This window comes from Colias eurytheme, chromosome 8 (assembly GCF_061535395.1).
Source record: "Colias eurytheme isolate Ceu_HAF_F1 chromosome 8, ilColEury1 Martin Lab GWU primary, whole genome shotgun sequence".
Taxonomy (NCBI): domain Eukaryota; kingdom Metazoa; phylum Arthropoda; class Insecta; order Lepidoptera; family Pieridae; genus Colias; species Colias eurytheme.
In genome coordinates, this window is record NC_142987.1 from 4634324 (window position 1) to 4654993 (window position 20670).

A 20670-nucleotide genomic window follows, 5' to 3' on the forward strand; every position below is an offset into this window, starting at 1 on the left:
ACTAATACTATACTAGTAATACAGAATACTTAATACATAGTAGCTAACGTTACTAGCAGTGTATGGGCAAGAGGTGCGTTTATAAAGTCTACAATATATTAAATAGTAAATAGTATAAAACGTAGATACTTGAAGCTTACATGCACACACACAAATATTTCAATGATGAATGTTGTTGTTTTGGACGGGAAAACTAACAATGTAACAAAATAAGCATGAATAATGCATGTAGTTTGCAGTTGGACTTCAGTTGCAACTATTACCGCGTCTGGTACTTTTTATTGTAAAGTAATTTATTAGAGTAAAAGACAATAAATTTTAATATTTAGACGGTTTAAAAAAAACTACATTTATAGTCTAGAGAAAAATTAAAATATCATAATATATATTATTTCATACTAAAGAAAAAAAAAGATTGTATATTACCTGTTCTGTGTATATTACTATAATGTGCTCAAATACACCATAGAATTACAATTATTCATACACTATTTATAGAATAACGCCTAAATTATATTTGTAGATATACACAGCCAAGTTTTTGTTGCAAATTCTTTACGCTCAAGAAGCATGGCAACCTTGGCCTGGTAATAAAACATGAAAAATTGCCACCAAATTAAATTTACCAGCAATTAACTAGATATTTTATGTTATAGGTTTCTAAACCCTGAAAGCAAAATAAGCCGTTGTAATTAATGACATAATACCTACTAAGATCTTTTTTGTTTGAAAGGAAAATGCTTAAATCCAAAAAGCCCGAAATAAGCCATTAATGGACGAACAGGATTTCTGAAAGCAAGGACATCTTTTATTTTGTGTAGTATTTTAAATCAAATAGTAATAAAGCATGATTTATCTAAAAATATACGCGCAAAAAATGCTTTATGCATCCCCGAGTAGGAAATAGATGAATGGTTGGTAGGATATTATCATGAATTGTCGCGGAAGAATTCGAACCAATACCCGCGGCCCCATCATTAAAGCGGCTCGACGGAACACAGTGGGGTTTTAGTCGGTAAGAATCCGACATAGCCCACGGCTCCTTCCCCGTGGGTTATGTATATGCAAGATTTCCCCAATTAAAAAAAGGATATCTTGAATTGGAGTTTTTTTGGCAAAAAGTTATGTGAACATGCAAACTCTGCATTCTAAAGACTATTTGTGTACGGCATTTATGCATATTCAAATCGTATAGACTATTTGAATAAATAAATATTGCTATTTATAAAAACAAAGGCTTTCACAACACATTTAAGCTATTGTACCATTTTCGGCTAAAAGCTTCGTGTTTTGTTATATATTCGTTATAGTTTTGCGTTATCTCGTTTATCCTACAATTTTAAAACCTTTTTATTTATGCTCGTTAAAAGATTCTGGTTAAGTTATTTCAATATGAATATTTCGAATTAAATATAATACATAAATATAAATAATATCAGCTACATGGTTATTATTCAAATAAATATTATTACATGAAATAAATACGATAAAACGCACATAATATTTCTACGAATACGCAATATCAGTAAATATAACGGAGGAAAATAACTCTATTCATTATCACTTTTATGATTATATATTTATCTTATTTACATAGTTCTTGATTTACAGATCCGCAGTCACTTTAGCAGCCGTAATCTTTATACTGTACGTTGAAATGATACCACGATGGAGAAAGATATTAACAAAGTGTAAGTATATTTATATATTATACATTTTATAGAATACTAGCTTTCCACCCGCAGCTTCGCCCACGCAGTCAAAGAAAAACCCGCATAGTTCCCGTTCCCGTGGGATTTCCGGGATAAAACCTATCCTATTTCCCGGGATAAAATGTAGCCTATGTCCTCTCTCGGGTATCAAAATATCTCTATACCAAATTTCATCCAAATTGGTTCAGTAGTTAAGGCGTGATTGAGTAACAGACAGACAGACAGAGTTACTTTCGCATTTATAATATTAGTATGGATTAGCGGTTCGCCCCGTCTTCGCCGGCTACCTGTTTACGTTAGGTATGGAAAGCCATAATAACCATCTTCGTACTTCAAGGAATATAATAAAAAAAAAACAATTAACGAAAGAGGTTCAATTATTCTCAATATTTGCGCTTAGCAACACATTTGGCGATTCATTTTTACTATATAGAGATTATTTTTGTATGAAGGATACTTGGAAAGTTGATAAACAACATCTGTAAGAGTTATCACTGATTACTGAATAGTAACTACCTACGTGTAATCTTAACTCGCGTGGGTCCAGCGTGATGAGATTATTCTTAGATATTTCTCTAGTGTGGGAATAATATAAATTGATGTTAAGTTCTTTGAAATTAATCAAATAGGAATGATTTGGAAGCAATTTTGTTATATTAATATGAAAATGGTCCATATCAAACAAGCTTTATTGTTTACTAGAGGTCCGCCCCGGCTTCGCCCGTGGTACATATTTCGCAATAAAAGGTAGCCTTTGTCCTTTCTCGGGTATCAAAATATCTCTATACCAAATTTCCTGCAAATTGGTTCAGTAGTTTAGGCGTGATTGAGTAAAAGACAGACAGACAGAGTTACTTTCGCATTTATAATATTAGTATGGATTTCCTACTAAAATAATTTTTAATTTAATTCACGGTTAGTATACATTATCCAAGTCCATTATAATCTGGAAATATAATAATTGTAAGGTCTGTTTATTTCATATACTTACAGATACTTACTCGCTATTTTTGTTAATAGAAGAAATTAGATCCTCGTTTACTCGTGATATTATAATATTATTCTCTAATATTTCAGTGTTCATAATACCCCAGCGATATGTGTTGGGGCTCATGGGTCTATTGGCTGTATGCAACGCGTACACAATGCGGGTCTGTCTAAACTTGGCTGTCACTCAAATGGTCAATAACACCAAGAATGAGGAGTCACACTTCGATCCTAATGCGTGTCCAGATGAAAGCGAGCTTCTCGTTAATGGCACCGCTATTATGAAACCGGTGAGCTTAGTTAGTTTAAGAATTAATATTGATCGTATGTTTAAACGTTTCATAATATACATATAGTAAACGTTTAAACAAATAATAATAAACGTTTCATCAGGTATTTTTCATTCCACGCATAAATCTAAATCATAAAAACATATCATTTAGGAATCTCTCAGGAAAGGATAACATTAAGATGTTTTATTTTATTATATCAGAGTGTAGGACTTTAGATAGTTGGAAAAAACAAGGAAAATACTTACATGAAGTTATTGTTTTATTGTTGTGTTCCGTGTTGACATGAAAGTTGGGATAAACTTTTAATGTTTGGATCAATTGAGCTCCAACGAGTGACCATTACATAGATTCAAATATTATAGTGCTCTACATTATTTTCCTATTTTCATATAGTGCACATATTTATACATTCAAATATAAGTTATGTAAAATATAAACACCAACTACTCTATGGATAGAAAGAATAAGTTAAATAAGGTTGGGTCGCCTAAGATCGGATGTGACATAAGATCGGATGCATGGAATAACTCGCAAACTAGGCAATATTCTCTACTGCTACCAACACTACTAGATCCGCCATTTTGTTCTGCCCCTCTCTTCACTCTGCGGCCGGCCAGCGACCAGACGGGACGTGTACACAGGTGATTCAGCAGAAAAGGTGTATTTTGTGGCGAAAATCGTCGATCCGATCTTACCTACAAAATTTTGATGGCTCATTGTGGAGAGTACTTTCATTGAAATAATGTAATTAATTATTTTGGGGCAGAATTAGCGAATCCTCTTTCCATCTGTATACTTTGATTACGCCTAGGACGTTCACAACCCAAGATCCGATCTTCCCTCCCAATGCCGAAGATCGGACCGAAGTTTAGCTCTTGACTGCGCCTTATGCAATAATGCGCAATAATTATTAACTTTTAATATATTTAACTATCCAATGACGCTATGACTATCAGACCTTAGGTACATTTTCATTATTTAGTCCTAGAACACGGAGGATAAAAGTTTGAGAAACTTAATTAGGATGAGGAGGGAAGACCGGACTAAAAAAACGCAATAAAAAAAAAACTTCTTTGTCAAATTTTTTGAGGAATTTCCTGACTCAATCATTGATGCTCAATGTATGGACGTAAGTCCGGATGTTTTCCTAATGTTAACATTATTATTAAACGCATAGAAGTGAAGATACTACATAGTCCGATCTTCGGCCGAACTGTTATTTTCTTCACTATGGTAAGTCGAAAAAAGTCTGCTTTTTAGGCTCTAAATTTGCTTAGATAGATTGCATCTACGCAAACCAAAAAATTAGGGGTTAAACAATATTTCTTTGTCATCAATTTACAGTTGACCGCAACAGAAAAACGATTTCGAATCATGAGAAATAAAATAAAAAATACAGTACGTATAAAATTTTCGGCATATGCGTCCGATCTTAGGCGACCCAACCTTAAAATGTCAGTTATTTAATACCAATTAATAATAGTAAATGGTATACATTTAAAAATGATCAATAACTAATTTACCAAATCCCAAAAATAAGAAAAAATATTATTGGTTGCTTTCAGTGATTTATAGATACCCTTTAATATTTTTTATTGTGTACAACTACATCTATACTCTTTACGAAGGAGCTGAATACTAATACTATATTTAATATTTTCAGCATGCCTACTTCGATTGGTCCGAATCGACGCAGGGTCTAATCCTAAGTGGGTTCTACTACGGGTACGCACTAACTCATGTCCCTGGTGGATACTTAGCAGAGAAGTATGGAGGCAAATGGACCTTGGGTATCGGATTGTTGAGTACAGCCTTGTTTACTCTGTTGACACCGATCGTGGTGAATGCTGGAGGGGCCACGTGGCTGTTCATACTCCGTGTCTTGCAAGGGATGGGAGAGGTTAGTTGGATTTGAGTTGAGTTGTACCTATTATATTATGGCAATGTTATTTTATAAACTGAGAAAATATTATACCCATATGTCTGTTTACCTGATTGTATTGTGGTATTAGGTATTGAAGCCGTAATTTTGTTGAAGAGATTTAGTATATAAATTGAGAATCAACCTACAGAGATTCATAAAAAAATGCAGAATACATATTATTATTATTCTGAATCCAGTATCTTATCGTGATCAAGTACATCCCTCATCTCTTTCGCTGATATCAATAATCTTTGTATGACTTTACCGCGTGTAACCGCTTCGTAACATGCATATTAATAATCACGATATTTGATGGAAATTTATTTCATTCTTCCTTTATTTATAGATAAATATTATATTAATAATATCTACAGCTTGTAATAGTTGCAAGGACATCATACGTGATACGTATGATGTTCATTTTTAGATCTCTAGGTCTAGTAGCTGCATTAATTTTAAGCTTATGAATAAGATACCCTGGCAATATTTTAAAACCCTATTGCAATGAAAGAGCGGAAAATAAAATTTCATAAATTTTAATTTCTTACATATTATGCGACTTAGAATACAAGAAGACCGTACCTTCCTAACTATATTTTCCTGTATTTTCTGTGCAGTTGATTTCTCTCCGGAGAGATAAACCGCAACAGGAGACACGATAGGTATACAGACACACGCTAAATACAGAAGTTAGGTTATTTAAGAGTTATATTTAATTTAATATTGATTGTACTGAGCACAATTTGCTACAAATTCCAGGGTCCAACTATGCCAGCTTTGATGGTGGTACTGGCACGATGGGTCCCACCACACGAGAGATCTCGGCAAGGAGCATTGGTATTCGGTGGTGCGCAAATCGGTAACATCTTTGGGTCCTTCATGTCTGGTATTCTGATGGCAGGGGACGGACATTGGGCCAATGTGTTCTACTTCTTCGGCTGCTTTGGCATACTGTGGTTTATATTCTGGGTAAATATAGTTGAACTAATTTTGTGTGAACTGTGGGTTAATTCATGGAATCATGTGTTCGATTTAAAATGGGCACTACGACTGTTATATTTACAGCTGGTAAACATTTAAGGTAACTGAGAGTTATAACATTAAAGATGACAATATACATTTTTGAAGAATAGAAATAGCTGTGACAATTTTAATAAGTACTATTTTTAGTATCAGGCCAGGCTCTATTCTGAGTATAACTAGAAATAATAGTAGTTGAGCAAATTAATAACTGATACAATTGCAACAATGAATTTTTCAATCTATAATTTTCTTGATCAAATTGAAAAAAGGACTCTTTTATAGAATCAAAAGCAGTTATAATACATATTGTTACAGAGTGTTTTGTGCTACAGCACGCCTAATACCCACCCATTCATATCAGACGAGGAACTCAAGTATTTGAACGAAACTATAACGAGTTCAGACAACAAAAGCGCAAGAGATCCAATACCATGGAAAGCCATTTTGAGATCGGTACCGGCTTGGGCTCTATTATTTGCGGCTGTGAGTACAATATCATGGAATATAACTTCTCTGTAACCTTACAGTAATACTGCTATAGGTATATGGTTACCATTCAAGAAAGTTCCCTGTGTTTCGATATTTATTGTTTTTTTTTTGCTGCTCAATCACTTGATGTAAACAAAATTAAAAAAGGTATAAAAATACTGAATTTTATAAATTGTATTACAATGGCGAGTCAGTTCTAAATTCCAATCTATTGTTTTATTATTAACCGACTTCATATAGATGAAAAGTAACTAGTTCATCCTCGAAATTAAACTTAGGTACTTTTAAATTTTTAATTGCTCTATTAATTATAAATAATGGGTTGTTGTTCTAATTAAATGAATGCCATTCTAATGATTAAATGGTGATAATGAACGGGATAACAGAAGGAAATAATCCTTCTCAAAACGCTCGTTAAATTTAATGGTGGTGCTTATTTTCGGCTTAGGATTGAGATAAACAAGACCTTTTTTATCAAAATAAGGATAATTTAATGGTTCAATCTTTTTTTAGATTTCGTATCTTAAAGGTACCAAAATATTTTGCCAAGGAAATGTTTTTCATCAGATTAAAATACAAACTCAAACTCCCCTTGTTATTTTTATTACACGTAAAAAATCAAAATATAAAATGAGGCTTAAAAATACACTTTTACTAAGAATAACAAGGAAGTATGTTATAAGAATTTTTCTCAAATGAAGCGTAAAAACATTTCAGGTTGGCCACGACTGGGGTTACTATACAATGGTAACTGATTTGCCCAAATACATGACAGATGTACTTAAATTCAACATAGCTACCACGGGTACCTTAACAGCCATACCATATCTTGCGATGTGGGTATCATCTTTTATCTTTGGCTGGATTTGTGATGTCTGTGTTAAGAGAGGCTGGCATTCAATTAAGGCGGGACGAATCATTTATACGTACATACTATTGGTATGTAAAATTGATCGTTTGCCTTTTTAATGAATGCAGTTAATTTCATTATTTAGTTAAATTAATTTAATTACAATTAATACAATGGTAAATAAGCCGCTATGGAAAGAAAGAAAGAAAGAAACATTTATTCTTCTATTGCATTTAAGAATGATAACAATGTAAGTTATTATATTGTGATTATAATATTATACCAGCGTTGGGCGATCAGAGGCAATCACGGTATGTAGAGGGCCTAAATGTCTATGATCTGTTGTCATTGTAGATGTTTATTCAAAATCGCCTTAAAAGCGGCAAACATCGAAGATCATTTGTTGGGCCAACACTGCCAATTGGGAAGAGGGCCACTATCAACCACACATGTATATATCTAAGTTTAAAACAAATACATATTTCCAGCTGCAACTGGCCCAGCGATCTGTATAATCCTCGCATCCTACTCTGGCTGTGACAGGTTCGCAGCTGTCGCCTACTTTATAGCCTCTATGGCCCTAATGGGGGGATACTATAGTGGGATGAAGGTAATATTGGAGTTTTATTATTTGTATAATATTAGTTTCGTGGTACGCAATATTATGACAAGCCTCATAAAGCAAAACAAAATATAACATAATATTATACTTTTATTTTATACATTTTTATCGATATTATTCAGTTCTAACTGCGCAAAACATTACAACAGAAAATACCAACACCACAATACTTTCTTAATTTATTTTGGTAATCACGGCGATTTTTTTTTTAATGTGGACAAATACTAATTAATATAATTCTCTAGAGAACAATATCATAGATATGTAAAAATGTAATAATAGTTAAATCCATTCCATAAACACTACATATTTAAGCTTTAGCGTTATATAATATATTATAATAGCTAAAATATCCACAACGTTTCAAATATTACAATAATAATGTCGATCCCTTGATCCGCAAAATTATTATTATAACGACCTAACGTTTTTACCGCTGACCTTAGCATATTATAATATTATTGGAAATTTATTTTTATTTCAGGTGAACGCGTTAGATTTAGCACCAAACTACGCTGGCTCGTTGACAGCCATGATAAATGGTACATCAACTCTCTCTGGAATAATAACACCGTATCTGATTGGACTTTTAACACCTGATGTACGTATAGTTTTATATACATGTAATTGTTAAGATAGAGCACAATACTGAATACTGAAACATCACAGTATTTTTATAAGTCATCTTTCTAAATTGCATGAACAAACTCATAAGTTATAAAAGAAATAAACGTTACCGGAAATTTTATCGGAAGATAAAATAAATTGAATTTATCGTCTCCTTAAAGGTCAACATTTTAACGATACGTTAACTCTTCAAAATTATACAAGTTATCTTGAACTCCTTTAGAACTTAGCCCGTAACAATTGAGAAATTCACAAAATAATAGATCTTCCGAACTCCATGTCAGCTTTGAGATCAACTGGCAAGATTTTGGTAAAGTTTTGCCTTTGAGATTACCCTTGTGGCATCAATACCTACCTTGTGAAATGGTATTGTGGCTAAATCCTGCTAATTACATTAAAATGTTATCTATTTGAACAGTTTGAGGTAGAAACTGAATCTAAAGTAGCCTTTATAGTTGAATCTACCTCATCTTTGCTAATTCCCTGGTCCATAACAGTTTCGTTATATGGTATTTTCAGGAAGGTATTTGGCTATACCTGCATCCAATGCTTGAACATTTTATTATTTGTTTATAGAAACTTATCCAAATATCTTTCTTTAAATCATTACGATCATTATATTATTATTTCTGATAATCACCAAACTATTATGGACGCAAAATAGAATTAATTCATTTAATATGTTATCTCCTATTCAATTCAAATCACAATAAACATGAAAAACAGAATGCTTATGATAGCAAAAATTTTCAAGTGAAAAGACATAAAAATACTAACATTACATACCTACCTACATAAGCGAATATTTGTATAATTTAATCCAAATGTAATGTTCTAAGAAACAACTCTAATGCACACAAACGGGCTGTGTAATGGTTACAAATGCCGCCATTATTCCCTTTCTGCCCAACAAATGTTTCGTTTTTTCCGTCTCGCTTAGGATTTATAGCCCATTGGTATCTAAACCCATTTATAGCATATGCATCATTTGAGCCTAACCTGGATTTTTTGAGCGTAAAATATTCGTGAATTGTAAAACCTTTTATAGCGTATAAACGGGATTCAATACGAAATTAATGTATGTTTTTACATATTATCTGAATCGATTAACATAATTATGAGAACGTTAATCATACCCAAAAACGTAAAGTATTATTACCTGCTCTGATTTGATACATTATATCTAATAATTCATTTATTGATTGAAACATCATTTGTCCACTTGTTAGTAACATTATTCTTATAACAATGTGAGTAGATAACAATACCAAATTTAATATCGACATAATTTTTCATTGTCATTTTACAAAATCGAATAATTTATTATATAGGTAAGTAATTTTTGGTAACCGTTATTAAAATAAATAAAACATTTCAACTTCTAAACGCAACCGCGTATTTAAACATGTCATAATAATTCATTCACACACGTTACCGCAAACCACATCGAAACTGCCTCGAAACAATATCTGTTTTCAGTAAAATTAATTTTATAACTTTATTTTCATGCTATGGTGTTTTCTAACTTGTGGTAGGTTCTATGAAATGGTCGAAATATTAGTTCATTAGTTTTGTTGACAAACTAATGCAAATGTGATAGTATTTATGAATTTAAAATTGTACCAATGGAACTGATTTGCAGTTACCTTGGTATCTCACAAGAAATAGAGTTATATTTTATACGTATCTAAATAAGTAAATGAAACAAAATCTTTTATTTACACAGTTTATTTATGTGCCGCTTTCACATCTTGCTGACAATTTCTCAGCATATTAGTCCTTTTCAGTAAATTTTCATACAATATTATTTTGTCATTTTAACCGTCAGATGAACTAAACAGAATATACCAGGAAACTGTGAAACCTACTTATTTCTTAAATAATGTGTTCACTTTTACTTTTTTTTTCAGTCAACATTAGCCCAATGGCGTATAGCCTTCTGGATTTGCTTCGCAGTCCTCGTCGGTACCAACATAATTTATTTATTCTGGGCAGACGGCAAGCAACAGTGGTGGGATGACGTCAGACAACATGGCTACCCCTCAGACTGGAAACACGGCCCACTGAAAATGTCTGACGATGACAAGGAAAAAAGTAAAAAGAAGGAAGCAGAAGGCACTACTTTATAGACTAATTGTACAATATTGTAATTATAAGTACGTTTCAATAAAATGTCTTGTAGATTAAACAGCTATGAAGCTATAGTTTTTATGGTGACGATGATTTGATGCTGTTCTTGATACAGGCTTTGGAATAACTAAGCACTGGTTTGGAACACAAATTTAAATTTACATTGTGCAGTTTTTTCTAGAGATAATCACATGAATTTGCTGTCTGCGAACAATATAACGACTGTGCTTTTACTTTTTAATTATAAAAAGCGTTTTTGATTAAAAGGAAGTGCATTTTCACACTCACACAATTAATGTTTGAGTTTTTTTATGAGAGATTTCACTTTACATTTTCTAATCAGTTATTCTGCTTTGAAATCAATGTTCTGAATGAACAATAATCGTGTTTGAGACTTCAGTAAGAAAGCCTGTAAAGTATTGTACGGTAATTTAAAAGGAATTTTACTAGTGCCATGTGATAAGTAGCTTGAATTTTATATTCTAAGAGACACTTAAATTATAGTAACTTATATTTTACCATTCTTACCTGTATTTAGTACTTACGCTGTGAAATAAGTTACCCCAGTATTTTTTTATTAGTTGATATGAACATATCGTTTTAAATGAAAAATCGAATAGAAAATGTGTACCTATATCATACCTTTTATTGTAAGCATATTAATATTTTTTTATCTTTAGTTCAATAATTATAGTATAGTTAGATCAATGAAAACCTATTTACAGTTTAACCCATGTGTGCTAAGACTAAGTCAAGCTAAAATCGGACGCAGTAACTTAATATTTATTTATTATAATAAACAAATAGAATAAAAATGTGTGATAGAGAGTTGTATTTTGTGATATTGTTTTTAATATTTGACGAATTTAACTATTGTAAATAATTATAAATAAAAAGCACCCATTATTTTTTCGTTTGTTTTAATTTATATACTTTTCAAAGCTGAAACCTAAAAAAACTCGAATATACTACATATAATTAATTATAATAATCACCAATACTTGCTGACGCGATGCATGAATTTCCGAAGTTTGAATAAAATTCATTAATGTAAATGAGAACTAAAAATTGCATGGCACCAAAGGAATGCGCTAGAGTCAACGATTCATATTCCCTTGAGAGGTTGCGACCCTGTGTTGCGACCTGTTGACTTATGTACTCATAATACATATATATAGAACACGTTGCATATATTTTGCTTCTGTGTTTTGTGTTTTTTTAGCTTTTTACAGACTTTTTACAGAAAAAATATAGATGTTGTGTTTTAAATAAAAATTTACTCCTCCTGTTCTTAGTGAATTTTTCATTCGATATCGAGATAACAATCAAAATTTAGTTTAGGGTAGCTATTTTTAAAGGGTAGTCACAAAGGCGGCTGTAACATGCAGTCGTAACGTTTAGCTTAAATAAGATATTTACTCTAATCGATTCTTTTAATTATTAAATAAAAAAAATAATATTTACTATCAGTCGTTCTAGAATGTTATTGTACATAATCTGCAGATAAGCTGACTTTTAAAATTCATCGCTCTATGAATACAAGCTCATACTAATTTCTTTAAAATATTAATTCAATGTAAGTCTGCAGCTGGCCTTTCACACTGCAGTGCACACTTGGGTAACAGCCCGGGATCACTTTAGGCAAACGATGTGTGAAGCGCAAGGGAACCTTATAGTTGCATGATATACTTGGAAAAAGTTATAACTTGTATAAGACGTTGAAAATGATACATTATATGCTTTTAAAATTAATTACATATTAAATAAAATTAATGAACTTATACCTTCTATACCTAGATAAGGAAGAGAAACTGAATCCATCAGTTTATGGTCTTTAGTTCAAATGATTAAATGTGTGTAATTCTAGATATTATGCTTTTAATGTTTACATTACAATATCATTTTGTAGATTTAGAATTTAAATGTTAAACATTTGAATAAATTTTAAAAAATATATAAAGTCCCTTGCTAATAAAATTGCTTAAATTGTTAGGCAAAATATTCGTTGAATATTAAAACCGGTCGTAAGTACTAGGGTAATATAAATTCAGACAGTCTGCAGGGCTATTATTAAAAATGTATATATCGTATTTAATCTTTAATTCTATCCGGATTAGCAACGTGTAACGAATACAATTTGTATCAGCCTTGAAAATAGTATAATGAATTAAGTCGACATTGTTAATAGCTTGATTTGAATAATGATCGTGTGTAAAGGATCGTTTGCTTGGAGATTAGTGTTATAAATTTTATACGGCCATAAAACAGGAGCAATGTAGTTTGTAGCAAGTTTGGTATTTAAATAAAAATTAGTTTACCCAGTTAATGTTAATAAATATAAAATTCTAGTAATATTCATTCTGAAATTGTTCAAAACGTTATAAATACTACAAACAAATATTTCGGTGGCCAATGACAATTAAAAATGTTCAAGTAAGTTTTCAGTCTCGTAATTATTAGTGTGTATTGAAAACTTAAAATGTTATTTACGTACCGGATACGTAGGTATCAGCGTATCAGAATCAAATTCAACGGAATACTGCACTAAGTTCTAAATCGTTATTACACCGCAGGCGTTCAGTTTTATTAATTTTCAAAAGTTTTTTAATTTAATGCGTAAATTATCAGACGTAAGACGATTTCTTTTTTCTGTCAGTACATTTCCTGCGGTTGAAAAGATTCTTTCAGACGATACTGTAGATGGTTTCAATAAAAAATATCAAATATTATTAAAATGTACCAAGTTTTGTATTGTAATACGCGCTTGGAATAACATTTAGTAGAATAACGCAATAAGTTAGGTAGATGTTTGCAGGATTAATAGGTTATGGTGATCATCCACCTCAAGACATTAGCGAAAAATTAAAAAAAGTATTTAATAAAAAACAGAAATATATATTTTTTAAGCCTATAACTCCATAAGATCTTTCATTGTGCAAATATACCCGAATTTGTAGAGCCCTTCTCTACTTTTACGCTGAGCAACACATTTTGCGATTCATTTTAAATACGCTTTTATTAGCTTCAAACTCGATTAAATTTCACGATTAAATTCGATTCAGAACCGTCACCTTTAAACTCGATTTTGACCCACTTTAAACGGACAGGTTTAATTCAAACTTATTATCCCTTGATATCGAATCTTGAATCTTGATTGAATCTTAAAATATTGAATCTTCATCGATAAGGATCGATGAAGATTCAATATTTTTATGAGTTTAAACGTGTTTTTTGTTTTTTTTTTAACTTTGTTATATAGATTCTCATTCGTCACTTTGATTTGACAAAATTTGATTTGAAAATTCAATATAATTCAAGAAAAGCATAGCTCCCAGTATATCACTAGCCTTAAATAACAGGAAACCCTGGCGCCATTTAATGGCATTGCATCGGGTATTGCGAATGCACTATTACTTTAAAGTGGTTATAACCTATGCATAGAACTTGCCTCGTTAACTTTTCTCAGTTTTCAACTTTTATTACCGCATTTTCTATGGTGCTTACATTTTAAGTGTTTTTCCGATAATTTTAAGAATTTCGTAATTTGTATCGGGAATAAAACATTTTAGTATAAGAAATTAGTTAAGTAATATTCCAATTGTATATAGATATATAATATATAATAAGCTAGTTCATAAATAAGAGAAAAAAAGAACGGTACATGATTATCATTTGTTAAATTTAAGAATGTAACTCTATCAAGAGTAGAGAGATGAAATAAATTATTTTTAAAGCACGTAGAATATACGCTATGAAAAATACATATTTGACGTACAAAACGTAAAATTATAATCCATAATGAAGTTACAAAGTCGTGACAATGAATACGCGCTTATGTAGGACAGGTGAAAGGTTTAGGATGTACTTAATTATTCACGCTGTTACTTGTAGCCTCGTTCAATTTTTTATAATTTTAGTATTATTTAAGTGAAATTATATTTTATAAAAAATTTCATTATTACAGTGATCATAGTAGGAAAAAATACTAGGACATGAATGTAAGCGTCCAATTTAATATGACGACTTATATTCATGTTAAAAGCGAATCTTGTAAGTTTTAGCGCAAAAATAGTTCTGTATAATTCCACATAATTTGTATGTAAGGTGAAAACTGAAATAAATGTATGTTGTCATAAGCACATTAATGAGGAAGTCGTGAAATTACCACTTAGAATAACAAATTGCGTATGTAATTAGCCGCATTTTTGTCCCACGAACTAATTTACTAAATAGCCGCGATGGACACGACCTTCGGACATCATATGGGATGCTTATTCCCGTTTTAGTTAAATGGACAATATGTTACGCAACAAAAGTATAAAGCAACATTGCGTAAAGTACTGCTTCCCTTACATTAAATGCAATAAATGTGTATTAAGTATTAACTATACCCGCACTAAAAATAATGGTGCTGGTGCATTATTATAAATGGTAAAACTATGTTATATAGCTTCAAAAGTGCTTCTAGAAGATAATAAGGCTCTTCTAGAAGCGCTTTTAAATAAATATTTTGTTGAGTTTGAGCAATATTCATGTTTGGTTTAACAAAAGCGTAAGCAGTTGGAGAATTCATCAAAGACAATTTTATATTGTGAACATTCAATATAAAATTGAAGATATAATTGATGTACATACTTAGCTCTATCTATGGGCGGATATTTTTCTGTCCACTGTAGGTGTAAAAAACACGTACCTATAGTAAGTAGGTATACTTAATATTATATATAAAGGGTTGATAGACTTTACCTTAAATATAGCTTTTCGCAAATAAGAACCTAAATACTTGTTTGACTTACAAACTTACGAATGGCTTTTTAAAAACCATTAAACGTGACAAAAATGTATTACCAAGTTTTGCATATATTGACTCAGATCACATATAAATTGTTTGATTAGTATAAGTTCATAGTAAATAAATATTCAAGCGAGTTAATAGATGAATGTAAACAGAGCTTACGTGCGACATGAGTTAATGAATTATAGACGAGTTAACACTTATAATCAACGAATATCCTTCTGTTTTATTCTTACTCTTGTCATTGACCTGATTTCCATTTATGACTCATTATAATATTGTTTATATAATCCAATTTGACAGCGGTTTAACTGACATAATTACAGCTGAGAATTGTTAAATTGTTTTTGTTTTTAATAGAGATTGATTGATAAGTGTTTATAGGACAAGTAAGCTTATCAATTATTTACTTAGTACGTAGGTAATTTTGTCAATACGATGGTATAATTTTATTTTTTAACTAGCTTTCCGCCTGCGGCTTCGCCCGCGTTTTCAAAGAAAAACCCGCATAGTTCCCGTTCCCGTGGGATTTCCGGGATAAAACCTAGCCTATGTTACTCGTGGATAATGTAGCTTTCGAATGGTGAAAGAATTTTTAAAATCGGTCCAGTAGTTTATGAGCCTATTCATTACAATCAAACAAACAAACAAACAAACAAACAAACAAAGTTTTCCTCTTTATAATATTAGTGTAGATAAAGCTCAGCAGCTTTACCAGAACTCAAACTTTTTTTATTTTGACTCTACAACATTGTACCTATTATTCCTTCAATGATGTCAGATGTCAGAGTGCTTACGAATCAGTAATCACTATAACTGTAACTTAAGATTTTATAGTAACAATAAATTTACGATTTATATTTGGCTAATTTTTGGTTACCCTATGATTAAAAAGTTAAGTACGGATATTAAAAAAAAAAACAACTGAATACAACTTAAGTTTGCAAAAATCATATTTTACAAAAAAATAAACTTGCAACTACTACTACTACTAGAATTTTAACTATATTCAGAACTTTCGTTAGAATTTCATAGAATGTTCTAGAACAAGTATTCCTAAACATACAAGTTGTCGGGACACGTTTTGTATAGCGATTAAGTAATAAATTCATTTGTTAGTGAATGAAGGTCGCATGAATGGGTAATTTATAAAAACATTTAATATATTCACAACAATAAAACTTGTTTTACATATTGTTTCTTGTTAAATAATTTTGTTAAGTACACAATATACATAAGTATACTTACCAAACAGGCATTTCCTCTGTCTGAAAATCTTCATTTTGAGCCATGTTAGATAATATTTACTCATAAAATAGTATATATAGATAGATAATTGAATAATTCGTAGTAGAAAAATATAGTCTCATAATTTAATACTTTAACTTTTATTTCCGTTATTTGCTGTCATGTTCAAAATTTTCCAGAATGTACACATATGAATTTTTTTCGTCTTCTGCACTAATATAAAATATAAGTATTATTGTCTCCTAATAACAATGCTTTAGAAAATATATTCAGGTCATAGTCACATGTACATTGTTCAGTCAAGTATGTAAATTGTAAGTACTGTAACTTTTTTGCCCTTTAAAGTTTTTGTGTTATTAAGGTTACAGTCAAGGTTGAGGCATAGTGATTATATTCTATTTTTAAACGCATTAGACCTGCAGCATTTTTAAATTGTGGAAAAAATAAATAACACAAAAAAATACATTATTTTTTATAGTTAAACGTTGACTTATATTATTTATCGTAATAGAAGACAAAACACCAGATTTTCATGGATTTAATTGATGTCACTATCGATATTGTCATCTCTAAAATAATATAGAGATTAATTTCTATCAAATTATAATAATGCTATTCATACTTGATAATTAGGTACATTTTTAATGTCCGGTGTATCTTCTTTTATGATAAAACTGAGATATTGTATTTATTTCAAGGTCGATACTTTGACTCAAATTTTATCAAGTCTCCACAGTTCATAAGTCGGAATATTAGATAAAAAAATTAAGCTATAAAGATAAAGGTCATTTACATTTTTTACGAAACGTGATTTTCTGATTTGTTTTAAAACAAAAATTTAGATGTGTTAATTGTTTATTTTATCTTATAAATAATTATGAATTAAATTAGAATTGAATATTTTTACTGAGACGTGCTAAAATAACGATAAGTTTAAAAGTTAGTTTGAATGCAGTTTTTGTGCGAGCTTCCACTCTTAATAGCTTTTGGATTATTTTCATTATTTTAGTACACTGATTGACATTTTTATGGTAATTTATCAAATTCTATTTGGAAATTCTAGTTAATTCAAGCTGTTATGTAGAGTTTGAAAACTAATATCTGAAATCTATCTGAAAAAAAGCACTATGAGTATAAAAAAAATATAGTAAATTCAAGATAATATAAAAGGCATAATAAATAAAAACACCAGTAATTACCGTGACACACATGTAGGAAAAATAAGATTTAACCCTCGCGCTCGCAAGGTAAATTTGAGATGCTTGTTATTAAATTAATGAAGGCAGAGTTCGCAAAGCTGGATTAAGGTTCGGCTTAATTGCATACATTGTATATGTTGGCTTTTCCCCGCATTAGAAGCTAAACATCACAATAATTGTTTATTCAGAAAGGAACTTAATACGCTGGTGCTTTCTCATATAACCTTAACGCTAAAGTTATGTGCATCATTGTAGTGTATTAACGGGATATCTATATTCTATGACTGTTATCGATAAACATCGATTTTAAGATATTCTTGGTCATGACAAAGGTAAGTTGAGAACATTGTATGGTGTTAAGGAAAGAAAAGAGAAAAATATACCTAAGTAACTGCAATAATTAAAACTTTTTAAAATATTCATTAAAGTACCTTTTCATGAAAACCTGCGTAACTATGTGTATGTATAATATAAAAACCTTTTATACTTATAATTTAAAAATCAGCAAATCATGATAGTGTAGTTAATCAAATATCACAATAATTTTAATAATTTAATATTATGTTTGCTGTTTTTAATAGATATGTGTCTATTTTTATTTCTATCTAGGTATAGTTATAATATTTTAATACATTCTGTATCTGTTGTTCAAAAGCAGACAAAATACAAACATTCTGATTAGATGTAAGATTAGTCTACGATAGATAAAATGGCTTTGAATTTGAAAAACATGAGATAGTATATCTCTAATAGATTTCGATGAAATGGATATATTTATCTATAGAGCTGTTTTTTACTAAATCGAGCACGTTAATATATTTTTGGAATCACACAAAAATAAAAATTATTATTAGAATTATGATAATGTGGATATAGTAACAGTTGTAATAACAGCATTGAAAAATTGTAATGTGTGTTTTTTTACATCAGTTTCCGAGTTAATAAAAAATTACAATCTGCTCCTTTGACCAAATACATAATATTGTTTATTATTATTCAATTAAAAAAACCCACGTTCTTGTTTTATTTTATTTACTTACCTTATTAGTTGTCATCCTTTTCCCAAATTAAAATCAAAGTTATCGAATACAAAATATAAGAAATTTTGAAATATACCTAAATAGCTGTGCCCCGCGGTTTCACCCGCATTGCCCCGCTCCTGTTGGTCTTAGTGTGATGATATATAGTCTATAGCCTTCCTCGATAAATGGGCATCTAACACAGAAATAATTTTTAAATCGGACCCGTAGTTCCTGAGATCAGCGCGTTCAAACAAACAAACTCTTCAGCTTTATAATATTAGTATAGATTAATCATAATTACATAGTATATTGATTTTATGTCATGTTTGTTAAATAGTATCTATCACTGTTATGCAAGAGATATCAAATTGTGCCAATACCTATACGCAATTAACTGAAACATGATACTGTAAACATAAACAATTACTATTTGCAATATTTCAGTTTTTATTTGTTTGCTGAGATAGTAAAAGTTTTGAGTACAAGTAGTAAGTAGTAGTTATAGTATGTATAACAATTAAATCAAACGAAATAAAGTGTTATTATAACGACAACTGAAACATCGAGAAATTATCATTGTATAGGTATAAATTGTTATCTTTTTATAGATAAAGCCCATATTACACTATATTTTTTTTAAATATACAAAGATTGTCTATGCATTGTAGTTGTAGACAAAACTTCGACCTGAATTGGCCCACCGTGAAGATACCACACCCCCACAGAAGATCGCAGATCGGCATGAAATAGTAGTATGCAAATGCTACCATTTTTTGTATGGAGAGTTGGGGAACCGGAGATCCATATTCTTTTCTTTACCCATACCAGTAAATGCCGTTTTTCCCCTCATCAATCCCTTAACAACTGAAGTTGGCAATTCATTTTCAGTCATAGAGCCTTTTTTAACAAATACAAATATTTTCTTTTTATAATAAATTAGGGACGATTTGAGTAAAGTTCAACTGAACTTTTTGTTATTTTTATGTTTCTTATTTCTTAAATGTTTGTCATATTACTTGGCTAACAAGCACTTATTTATATTGTCATAAAATTGTGCAAAAATACACACTGAGAAACTTTGTCGAGAATAATTTATTTATTTCAGTTGCGAAGTTGTTGTTGAAATATGAAATAATAAAAAAAAAACCTCTAATGAATTTTCATAACAAATAAATAAAAGCTCTTGAGTTTTTTTTATTTGTTCTCTCTAGAGAAACAAAACTTGTTATATTTTTTTACTCACCGGTAAAAATGTTTAACGATACAAAATGTGTTATCGCTTTGAGATAAATAGCACTGAATTTAAATATGTATATTTATATTATGCTCATTTTGATGGTTTTGTTTTACCGAAAGTAAAATAATTCAGTTAATTGAAATGAATTCATTTGGAGTATTATTGTGTTTTTTTTTTATATACAGTATGTATGTATGTACCTTCAGATGTGTAAACCTATAATAATATAATAAGTTATAGAGCAGGTGTTAGTGGATATTTCAAAAAGAAACAATTATAAGATACAGACTACAGTCGTATCTGTATACGATCGATTTCATCTTGATTAATATGTATTACATGCGGGATATCACATTGAATTGTCTAATTGACAGCACTAATTGACTGTCAATTAAGGAGCCCTTAATATATTCTAAGCAACACTGATATAAATGGAATAAGCTCCTTTGTTTGTTAACTAAAATAAATGGTTCTTAAAATAGTTTTACCTTAACGTTGCATACTTGCATATG

At 30.5% G+C, this 20670-nt stretch overlaps 2 protein-coding genes across 2 annotated transcripts in view; both read left to right on the forward strand.

Annotated features, from left to right (window-relative positions):
- Positions 1-20670, forward strand: part of LOC149906442 (dietary and metabolic glutamate transporter-like) — a 245487-nt gene that overhangs the window by 47598 nt on the left and 177219 nt on the right. The gene's annotated exons all lie outside the window — the stretch shown is intronic.
- On the forward strand, positions 1618-11565 carry LOC149906445 (dietary and metabolic glutamate transporter-like). The gene is made up of 9 exons (XM_090104569.1): positions 1618-1691; positions 2790-2989; positions 4656-4892; positions 5676-5885; positions 6255-6422; positions 7146-7371; positions 7767-7888; positions 8385-8501; positions 10438-11565. Exons 1-9 carry the CDS (start codon positions 1658-1660, stop codon positions 10654-10656), a joined length of 1533 nt encoding a protein of 510 aa, XP_089960695.1. The 5' UTR covers positions 1618-1657; the 3' UTR covers positions 10657-11565.

Coding starts and splice junctions, on each gene's coding strand:
- LOC149906445 (XM_090104569.1), top strand. CDS start 1,658: ATGATACCACGATGGAGAAAGATATTAACAAAGT. Junction 2,990..4,655: donor GCACCGCTATTATGAAACCG/GTGAGCTTAGTT, acceptor TAATATTTTCAG/CATGCCTACTTCGATTGGTC. Junction 5,886..6,254: donor TACTGTGGTTTATATTCTGG/GTAAATATAGTT, acceptor ATATTGTTACAG/AGTGTTTTGTGCTACAGCAC.